The sequence below is a fragment of the Perissodus microlepis genome, chromosome 16, assembly GCF_051167445.1.
Source record: "Perissodus microlepis isolate ML-2025 ecotype Zambia chromosome 16, ASM5116744v1, whole genome shotgun sequence".
NCBI classification, from domain to species: Eukaryota; Metazoa; Chordata; class Actinopteri; order Cichliformes; family Cichlidae; genus Perissodus; species Perissodus microlepis.
In genome coordinates, this window is record NC_140476.1 from 31,939,245 (window position 1) to 31,950,926 (window position 11,682).

Here is an 11,682-nt window from a genome sequence, read left to right on the forward strand (position 1 = left end):
ATAGTGACACAAAAATAACGCCATAGTCTTTGACCTCTGTGTCCCTCCCTGTGTGTTTGTGTTTATGTGTGCATGTGTGTCCTTGTGTCTTGTTTCCCTTTTCTGTTTTCATGTTTCTCTTCTTTCATTCCACGTTCCCCCTGTCTGTGGATTCTTTAGGTAACATATTGGTAACATATTTAAAATAAAATACATGTACAAAAAATAAGTAAAATCGTTTGGGTTTTTTTGTAAAAACATTGCTTTTGTTTGTTTGTATAATTAATTGGGTTAAGACTTTTATACAAATTTTTAGCCAGAAAATTGTGTGTTATCTGGCGAACATGTTTTGTCCTTTATCTAAAGAATCAGTAGCTTCTCACACACACGAGTCGTTTTTATTAATTTATTTGTTTAACTGTGAACTTTTGTCGTAGTTGGTCTTCCATACCGGGAAGCTCGTCACACCAGGCTGTAACTTTCACTTTTGATTTGGAGCTGTTTGCGGCACAACAGGGGCACTTTGTTTTTTTCTGACTTCGACAGAAAAGAAGCAGCTGGCTGATTTTTGGATCGTAGCTACTAAGTGAAGTTTTCATATCTGTTTCTTTTCTGTCAATCAGATCATGGCTGAGGTCTTCGACAGTCGATCGCTAAATGATAAGGTGAGTAATAATCGGTTCATCTGTTTGTTTGTTTGTTTGCTTGTTTGTTTGTTTTAGCCCGTCTAAGAAGAAACAAGTGCTCCACAGTTAACGACGTCTTTCTTTCTTGGCAGAAGGAAGGAGGCCTGGATAAAGACGGTGAACTAAAGGAGGCCAAGCGAGAGTTGGAGGAATTGAAGGTAGGCCGGAACTAATGCTGAACTACATTTTCCATTTTCAGGTGTGAAGTCGCGCAGCGTTTTAGTTCAATAGTAAAATAAATTCACGACTGTCAGAATAAATTTATGAGAAAACGCTGAGAGCTGACAACTGCTCAGCCGGAAGTGTCTTCATCCTCCGTTTATAGAAGAAGGTGGTTTGTTTACTGAGTACTGTGAGTGATCCGAGTGATTTAAATAGTAATTACAGTTCTCAGATCTCTTATTTAAGTCGAGATGCAATCCTGCATCGTGAATGCAAGTCCGGAACTAAGTATGTTCTACAAATAAACGCACTGGACTGAAAAGCCTGAGAGAATCTATCTAAATGCCCATATTATAATAGATGTCATTATTTCCATTGATATACATTTATTAGCATTGAGACATCATTGGATACATTTTATTTACGCATTTGAGCTTAAAGTTAAATGGTTACTTATATTTGGTTGCACAGAATATGCAGTTTGCAGTAAACAGGGAGAAACCGTAAAGCAGCTCGTTTCAGCGACGGAATGGGCTCAGGCAACATTCCATAGGGTGTAGCTGTAGGTCTATATTTGCTCAACTAAAAACTATTTTGATGGCGTTTGAACTTTTGATGGCTCACACTTTAGCAAACGAGGCGCAGGTGAAGTGAGCACAACCAAAAATGAATAAACACTGTTTTAGTCTTTTGTTTGGGGGAAAGATTGGTCATAGTTTGTAAAGGGCAGAACCATTATCTTGTGAAACCTACACAATTGCAGTGATCAGTACAGATCTTGATTAGTGATTGCTCAGGAACCTGTTTATATAGAAAATAAATGAAGGTACATAAGGTTAATGTCAACTAAAATACAGGCATACAACACCAGGGGGATGCAGCACGAATACTGAGTTTCGTCAGTGAGTCAAGTGCACAACATTGTTTAGGATTTCTCTTTTAAATTTATATCATAAACTATTTATAAACGCTTCAGTTCTTCCATTTTTTCCTCATAAAGACATAAAAACTAAGTAAAGCTTTGTTTCTCTTCCAGTTCTGTACTTTTCTTACTTATCAGCAGTGGTATTATATCATTTAGAATGACTTGAGTATATTTGGCCATGTTTAAATATCTGTCAGTGAGAGAATAATTTTATTTGAGCAGCTTGTAGTCTCTTTGTAGACTGCCCACAGCTCCAGTTGTATTCTCTCTGAACACCACCTATTGCTCTTAAAGGCTAGATTCGAAAAAGCAGATGATGTGAAAGCCAGGCTGGTACTGGAAAAGCTGGAGGAAGATGAGGCCAAGTCAAAAGCACAGCAGGAGATGAACGCTTGTGTCAAAAACCAACAGAAGACCCAGGATGAATTTAATCAAAGCATGAGAACAGTTCAGGTACACTTATTGTCATCTGTGTAACATCTACACTACAATCAGAGAAACTGAGAGTACATAACTCTCACCAAATATTCCATTTTATTCTTTTCCATAGGATGAAATCCAGAAGCTGAATAGATACAATCAAGATTTGCTGGAGAAACTGAAGAGATGTCAGGATGAACTGGAGGCTAAGAAGACAGAGTCCCGCAAGTTAGAGCAGAAATTCAAGGTAAAAACCAGGAACACTTTCAGATCTGTCCATCTGCTCACATTTACGTACACTAATCATGGGCATTAATGTGATGGTAATTATGGGATTTCCACACATGGAAAATCCAAAAGTAATCTTATAAATACATCACCAAACATATCCAGATGTCCCTTAGCAAGTTGCATGTTGATGAGTTATTTTGAGGTGGCAGCAAATTTACACTGTTATACAGGCTGTAGACTGTTACATTGTATCAAAGTGTCATATCTTCAGTGTTGTCCCACGAAACTATATTACAAAATATTTACATAAATGTGAGGGGTGTACTCACTTTTGTGAGATACTGCATAGAAGTACAGGCTCGTATATATTCTTTTGAGTGTATGTGGATTAAATTCAAACTTGTGCATCCAATTCCTGTTTTTAAAATTCCTTCAAGAGCTATGCTCTACAGTTCACGGCCCCAAATAAAACGGTGACATTCATGTTCCTGATCAGTGGACACAAACGCCTGACCACAGCTGTATACACATTGAAACAGATAATGGCCTATAACTCTGTATTGTCCCATCTGTCCAGATCTACGCCCAGATCCCAGACACAGAGGTGAAATTCATTTCTCAGAATAAAGAGACAAGGGAAGAGGGTGACGAGGACAGTCAGCCAATCAGAGGAGTGTTTACCATCAGCCAGAGAGCTGCTGTGCTTCTGCAGGGAGGACAGGCTCTCATCACCTTTGAGGAGGAGAAAGGTAGACGTCATTTGACTTCAGTACTCTATATGGTACATTCTTACTTGTGTTAATGCTAATAAAACCAAAAATAAGGAGTCCTCATGGTTTTACATGCTTTGCTGTGTAAGATATTTATACAATGACAGTTTGCACTGTCACTTGGAAAAAGACACATACAAGACAGTTAAATGCTCAAGTGAAAAAACAGAATTTCAATTTCAGATATTAAATATGAAATTATGATTTCTTATTTTTAATATCACCTGAAAAAAGCAATTTAAAAGAAGATAGACAGACGGGTTTTTTGGAGGTGTGGTCGTAAACTTTGGATTAGCTGTAAAACAGCCTGTTTCACTTTAAGCGTTATTTTCAGTACATTTCATGCTCAAGAAAATGTTTTGTCTCACTCCCATGGCTTCTTGTGGCATGTTGTAGCTCTAATTGGAACCTTGTGAAGATCCAACCATGCAAATTATGATTTTTATGCCATTTTCCAAGTGGTCTTAAACGTTTGATTGGGACCGTATCTGAAACTGCCACATGAATGTTCATCTCTTTAGTTTAACGTACATCATGTCAGCATAAACAGATCAGATCAAAAATCTCTGCAACAACAGCTATAATAAAATCGAACACTTGAGAGACAAGAATAAAGAGACAATGGAAGACAGTCAGCCTATCATAGTGTGTCTATACTACACCTAGACAGATTATTCTGTGATCAACCTGCTTAGCATGTCAAAATGAACCCGATCATGACTCAGACCTTACAACATGGAGTTCTCAGTACAACTGCAAATGATACACATCTTTTTGTCATATTCTTGGTCTGCAGTGGCTCGCCAGATCCTGAAAATTGCCAAGTGCTCTGTGTCCTGTGAGAACAGCAGTTTGGACGTGAAGCCGAGAAGAATCACCATGGATCCTGCTGTGAAGTTTGAGGTAGATGCTGCAACAGTATCATCGGGTTTTTTATGCTTCCGTTAGACAATGAAGCCTCATGGTTCACAACTAAAACGAAAAAGCAACTAGAGCCTTATTTTTTATGTTGACCGTGTCTCTAGTTTCCTTTCTATAGTTTGTACAGTTGTAACACTGTCAGGTCATTTAAATCTGTCCACAGAGTAGGAGTGAGACAGTACACATCTCCAGGATTACTTATTGCTGTGATGACACACAGAGAATACTTTCCTAAAATACTTCTTAACTAAAGCCAAAGTTTTTTGACTTTAGTTAAGACCCTAACAATACAGAACTAGATCCATCCTGAGTCATTCCCATGGAAAATATGGCCTTCTGTGCATGTGTGTGTGTGTGTGTGCGGCAGGGTCAGAATTAACAAATTAAAACAGGAAGTAACTAAACAAGGAACACAGGAACCTAAACTTGACATGGAGAACACAAAAGAGCAGGAAAAATGACCTCCTGGGACAAACAACAACTAGAACTACAACCTAATATCAAGAACCAGAAAATGGAAAATTAAGCTGGAATATGAAAACCTAAGTGACAACATAAAGAACATACTATACAGTAAATATAATAATTAATAAAACAAAAATAATAAACTCAAAGCATGAGGTCAGCAAACAGATATATAGGACCGCTTTCTTCCACTTATAATTTTTTTATATTTATATATATATAATTTTAAAATCCTCACAAACCCTTGAATAATCAGGCCCCAACTTATCTCATACTACCATATACCAAAGTACATCGCTTTGCTCTCAGTCTGCTGGTGTACTTGTAGTTCCTAGGACATTTAAAAGTAGAATGGGAGGCAGAGCCTTCAGCTCCCACTTTGGATATGTGTGAATAGGACACTATCTCTACTTTTAAGATTAGGCTTAAAACTTTCCTTTTGGATAAGGCATATAGTTAGGGCTGGATCAGGTGACCGTGAATCCTCCTTTAGTTATGCTGCAATAGGTGTAGGCTGCTGGGGGACTATGTTACACTGAGTGTTGTTTTGTAATGATCAACACCCTGTAAACAGTGTGTGTTCACACCGATGTAGGTCCACCTTGACGTTTCCAGAAAGGAGCTGAAAGTTTCCAACGTCCCCGATGTCATGCCAGAAGAGAGAATGAAAGACCGACTGGAAATTAGTTTCTCCAGGCCCAGTAGAGGAGGAGGAGAGGTGGAGAAAGTGAAGTATGACAAGAACACTGGGACTGGGTGTGTCACATTTCTCCAACCTGGAGGTAAAACTCTATAAGATAATTGTGCCACATTACACATTATTCTTAGTTAGTTGTTCTAAGTTATTCTGTATCATTACAATAGTTGTAGCCAAGCTAAGTATGTTAATGTTCAAATGTATGTGCATTTGTGTGCAGTTACTGAGAGCCTTGTCCTGAGGGGAAGGTACGACGTAGAGCTGGACACTGAGGTGAAGGTGCAGGTTGGACCTATTTACGAATACCAGCTGCGCAGATTTCAGGTAAGTTACAGCACTGAGACTAAAAGCACTTTGTTAACTTAGTTAAAAGCACAATTTATCACTTGTACAAAATTTAACTGGACAGGCTGCCAGTCTGTTGCAGGACTAACACAGAGACTCAGGCAACATTCATGCTCACATTTTAGACCTGGAGTCTCTTTGGAGTCACCAGTGCATGCCTTTGGACTGTTGGAGCACACAGGGGCCCAAGCAGAGAGGCCCCACACTGGCAGTTTACCTTTAATTCCCAAGCTGACGCTTTCAAACCTTTTTATTTTTCAAAATACAAAATATCAAATAAAATGTATTTATGACTCAGAAAACTATACTTACCAAACCCCACATACCTTTAAAGGTCGTGCTACTAATGGAAGTCACTAACTCAATTGACAAAATAGCCATTGCTGCTGGATAATTCCTTTCTTTTACTTAGCCTAGTCGTCAGAATCCACAACGTGTCATGAAACTAATTTCTTAAAATTTCACCAACAGACATATGGAGAAATTTTTCCTGTTTATTTTAATATTAACATTAACCAATAAAGCCTCTACATTTAGGGAGGCTGTGTCTTTTTGCAATTATGTAAATGCATCCATGCAAGTTTAATGAAAGATATTTATTTCACTTTAGCACCAATAATGCTTAACTGGTATAAAACTTTGCATTCAGTTGCCTTCAGATTAACAGAAACAAGAATACTTCTAAAAAAATAGTTATATTTTACTTCAAGCTATCTTGGTATTTGTTTTTTGAGGATTTTTAAGTTGTATTGAGAGCTGATGGGGTGTTACGCACACCACAGGTGCGGCTACCAAGTTTAAATCTCAGTGACCGAGACATCAAGTCAAGGTCAGAGGTCAAGTTTTCTGAAATGCCATAACTTGAGAACAGGGTGGCGTAGGATTTTGAAATTGATACTATGGGTGTGTCAACTATGACAGTGAGGACTAACACTGGCAGTTGCAAGTCTTCTTTAAATTTAAAAGCCTTTTTTTGTTACATAGTCATTGTGTATTATGACTTACAACATTCATAATACATAATTATTATGGCTATAGTAAAGTAATTATTCTCTTACAAAAATATGTAATTATTTCACAACTTGTAACAAACATATAATTATAGAAATATTATATTATAACATGTAAGTGTCAGTATTTGCATTTTTAATTTTTTTTGCAATTACTAAGTCTGTAGAAAAACAGTGTTAGAGGGCTTTCTTATGTGTTCAAATACACACACGCCTACATGAATAAGTCTTAACGACACCCCCCACCCCCCCACACACAAGTTGTTATAAAACTTGTGTGTGTTGTTGTAAAAGTTGTTAAAAGTTTGCAGAGCAACAATAAAGCAATTTTTTATGATTTATTTCAGACCTTTTGTGGCTGTCCGAAGCGAACCATCCTCCTGGATGACATTCAGGACATGGTTGATGAGGAAGACCTCCAGGACCATCTGGAAATCCATTTTCAGAAGCCCAGCAACAGTGGTGGTGAAATAGAGAGCATCAAGTACATCGCTAAACCGAAAGTCCTGCAGGCCTTTCTCTGTGAGAGCACAGAGGAGAAGGACGACAGTCTGTGAACCACCATGAACTGTCCTCTAATACATATAGGACATGTAAGACGAGCTCCACCTGTATTAAAGTACATTTCTAATCATTTCCAAATGTCTTGCTCAACCTGAAGTGATACATTGTAGAGATTTCATTTATTTGCTCTCCTGCTGGGTTAATCGGGACGATACTTTATCTCTGTGCATTCAATACATTTGATTACAATCTTCCATGTGGTAAAGTTTGGGGTGTTTGAGTTATGTTAAAAGATAAAACCAAGAAATTCTGAATATCACTTGAAAAAGAACCTGTGTGATATTTTATGCAGTCAGTCAGTAAAATTAATGACAACCTACACAAAGACAGTACTACTTATAAGAACATGTAAACACTGGGATGGGTAGTAGGCTGAAAGCCTCACATCTCATTATCTAATCACTTATTTTAGTCAGAAAATTGTATTTCCTTTAGTTAATGTAACTAACTGTAAATCTGGGATGTCAGAAGACAAACGTGTAATGTGCTGGATGACATGATATTTTCTGTTGGTAAATTACCACTTGAGAGGTGAGAACTGCAGTTTTATTACAGCTATCTCTGAGCTAGTTGGCTTGCCCTTTTTAGCCCTATAAACCTGCAAAGGAAGCTTTCAGACACACCGTCATCCTGTGTAAAAAGAAAATCCTCGCAATTTAAACTAGTGCCTCAACTGTCTTCTATGCTGTGCTTAATAAAGTTAATGAATCCTGAAACAGTAACCTGAGTTATATTTGTTATTTTGTGGCAGCTGCATCGGTAACCACAGTGTTAGCACTGCTGCCAGAGTCACGTGTTGTTTTATTGTGGCTCCTGGATGGGCAGCATGATCATTAGCACATTAGTTGTTGCCTCACACCACTGTTCCCTCTGTAAATGGTAAATGGACCACTTCTCATATAGCGCTTTAACTGACCACTCAAAGTCATTCACCCATTCATACAAGAATGACTTTCTAAGCTCTTTCCATCCAACATTCATGCACATTTATATTCCAGTGGATGCCTTGGAAGCAACTTGGGGTTAGTATCTTGTCCATGGATATCTGACATGCAGACCAACCTTCTTATTAGTAGGCTTCTGCCTTCCTCCCACATTCCAAGATCGTGCATGAACTAGGTTCATTGTGAGTAAATGTTCATTTTATTCATATATCACATTTCATTACACATAAACTCATAAAACCTCGTGTAGGTCTACGATGACTCAAACAAAAGAAAACAGTAAACTGTGCAGAAAAACGGAATCAACTTTCTGGGAACCTTACATAACATTTTATTAGAAACTACTGTCCCCAAAGTTATATGGTCATATACTTTGAACCCAGAAACAGGGTAACTATGTGAGAATGCTGTTTGTTGATTACAGTTCAGCGTTTAACACAATAGTGCCCAGCAGACTGTTCACAAAGCTGAGGGATCTGGGACTCAACAGCCGTCTGTGTGCGTGGGTGTTGGACTTCCTCACTGGCAGAACTCAGGTGGTGAGAGTGGGTAGATGCGTCTCTAACAGCATCACCATCAACACAGGAGCACCACAGGGATGTGTCCTCTCGCCACTGCTCTACTCCCTCTACACTTCAGACTGTGTGGCCACCAAAGGCTCCAACACCATTGTGAAGTTTGCTGACGACACAGTGGTGTTGGGTGCCATCTCCAACAACGATGAGGCGGCCTACATGGATGAAGTGAAGAATCTGGCATCATGGTGCCAGGACAACCACCTCCAGCTGAACGTCAGCAAGACCACGGAGCTGGTGGTGGACTTCAGAAGGAGTCAGCACAGAGACTACAAGCCCATTATCATCAATGGAGCTCCAGTGGAGAGGGTGCAGTCCTTCAAGTATCTTGGTGTTCACATCTCCTCAGACCTGACATGGTCTGCCCACATTCAGGTCCAGACCAAAAAGGCTAGGCAGCGCCTGTACCACCTACGACAACTGAGGAAGTTCAGGGTGTCTCCAGAGATCCTCAGGACTTTCTATGCAGGTGCTGTGGAGAGCATCCTCACACAGAACATCACATCCTGGTTTGGGAACAGCTGTGACAAAGCTCTTCAGAGAGTGATCCGTACAGCAGAACGCTGCTGCAGGACTGCTCTCCCCTCCCTTCAGGACATTTACACCAGGAGATGCTGGACTAGAGAAGTGCAGATACTGAAGGACCCGTCCCATCCTGCCAACTAACTGCTCCAACTTCTGCAATCAGGCAGAAGGTTCCACACCATCCAGGCAAGGACAGAGAGGCTCAAGAGGAGCTTTTATCCTCAGGCCATCCGTGTGTTGAATCCTGCCCCTCTCTTTTTTGCACAGTCGAGGAGTGTATCAGGTCCCATTTCACTGCGTGTTATATCTGTATAACCATGCATGTGACAAATAAAGAATCTTGAATCTTGAAATCTTTGGAAATTGACATACTTAGCCCTTGTCACCCAGTAACAGCTGGGACTGGCTCAAATAAGCCCAGGCTCTAGGAATATTTAGGGGTGGATTTCGAGCAACAGCTATGCAGCTATGAAAGCCATTAGGAATCACGAGAATTTAACTTCTGATTGTTTACCAGAGGAGAGCAGTGGATGAGGTAGTGATCCACTAGAGAAGGAGTTGGTTAACGAAAAGGAAAATGGTTGGAATACATTGAACAGTAGTAAGAAATGTTGGAGACATACAGTGGCTTGCAAAAGTATTCGGCCCCCTTGAACTTTTCCACATTTTGTCACATTACAGCCACAAACATGAATCAATTTTATTGGAATTCCACGTGAAAGACCAACACAAAGTGGTGCACACGTGAGAAGTGGAACGAAAATCATACATGATTCCAAACATTTTTTACAAATAAATAACTGCAAAGTGGGGTGTGTGTAATTATTCAGCCCCCTGAGTCAATACTTTGTAGAACCACCTTTATCTGCAATTCCAGCTGCCAGTCTTTTAGGGTCTGTCTCTACCAGCTTTGCACATCTACAGACTGAAATCTTTGCCCATTCTTCTTTGCAAAACAGCTCCAGCTCAGTCAGATTAGATGGACAGCGTTTGTGAACAGCAGTTTTCAGATCTTGCCACAGATTCTCGATTGGATTTAGACACCAGACAAGTCAAGGATAAAGATATTGATGTGCAGTGTTAGTTTTCCACCACACATAGCGTTTTGCATTTTGGCCAAAAAGCTCCATGTTGGTCTCATCTGACCAGAGCACCTTCTTCCACATGTTTGCTGTGTCCCCACATGGCTTGTGGCAAACTGCAAACGGGACTTCTTATGGTTTTCTGTTAACAATGGCTTTCTTCTTGCCACTCTTCCATAAAGGCCAACTTTGTGCAGTGCACGACTAATAGTTGTCCTATGGACAGATTCCCCCACCTGAGCTGTAGATCTCTGCAGCTCCAGAGTCACCATGGGCCTCTTGGCTGCATTTCTGATCAGCGCTCTCCTTGTTCGGCCTGTGAGTTTAGGTGGACGGCCTTGTCTTGGTAGGTTTACAGCTGTGCCATACTCCTTCCATTTCTGAACGATCGCTTGAACAGTGCTCCGTGGGATGTTCAAGGCTTGGGAAATCTTTTTTTAGCCTAAGCCTGCTTTAAATGTCTCAATATCTTTATCCTTGACTTGTCTGGTGTCTAAATCCAATCGAGAATCTGTGGCAAGATCTGAAAACTGCTGTTCACAAACGCTGTCCATCTAATCTGACTGAGCTGGAGCTGTTTTGCAAAGAAGAATGGGCAAAGATTTCAGTCTGTAGATGTGCAAAGCTGGTAGAGACAGACCCTAAAAGACTGGCAGCTGGAATTGCAGCAAAAGCTGGTTCTACAAAGTATTGACTCAGGGGGCTGAATAATTACGCACACCCCACTTTGCAGTTATTTATTTGTAAAAAATGTTTGGAATCATGTATGATTTTCGTTCCACTTCTCACGTGTGCACCACTTTGTGTTGGTCTTTCACGTGGAATTCCAATAAAATTGATTCATGTTTGTGGCTGTAATGTGACAAAATGTGGAAAAGTTCAAGGGGGCCAAATACTTTTGCAAGCCACTGTAAGTTGCAAAAGGTATCCTTAAATACAGATGGCACTGATAGTGATCAGAGTAGCGCTACATCGAGGAAGCAGAATGAGGAATCCAAGGTAATAATTAAACTCTCTCAGGAAGGTGCTTGATTGAGGACAAAAAGATGTTTTTGGAGTCATTTCTGGTGTACCAACAGCTGTTTCAGCTGAACAAGTCAAAGGAAATATAGTAGGATCCAAGGTTATCGAGGCACAGTGCTTAAAAACTCTGAGAGAAATGTGACAGTGTAGCTGTTATTTAAAAATTTATGGAGGAAAGGCTACCATCCAAACTTTTTTCATTAGTTATATGAATTAGGATGTTCAGCCTTATATTCCCCCTCCCTTGGTTTGCTTTAAATGCCAAAGATATGGGCATGTCACTGGAGGGGGACACGAGTATGGTAAATGTGAAAAAGGAGCAAAGTTAAAGTGGTGCAATTGCGGAGGTGAGCATATC

General features: G+C 39.9%; 1 protein-coding gene across 2 annotated transcripts; it reads left to right on the plus strand.

Annotated features, from left to right (window-relative positions):
* The first annotated feature begins 429 nt into the window (after positions 1–429).
* On the plus strand, positions 430–7,637 carry nmi (N-myc (and STAT) interactor). 2 transcript variants are annotated; one of them, XM_084908794.1, is made up of 9 exons: positions 430–644; positions 761–823; positions 2,047–2,205; positions 2,303–2,419; positions 2,981–3,152; positions 3,970–4,076; positions 5,155–5,341; positions 5,477–5,580; positions 6,959–7,637. In XM_084908794.1, exons 1-9 carry the CDS (start codon positions 606–608, stop codon positions 7,166–7,168), a joined length of 1,158 nt encoding a protein of 385 aa, XP_084764920.1. In that variant the 5' UTR covers positions 430–605; the 3' UTR covers positions 7,169–7,637. The 2 variants fall into 2 exon arrangements, with proteins under 2 accessions (XP_084764920.1, XP_084764919.1); XM_084908793.1 differs by having other exon boundaries at positions 432–644; positions 758–823.
* Positions 7,638–11,682: the final 4,045 nt, after the last annotated feature.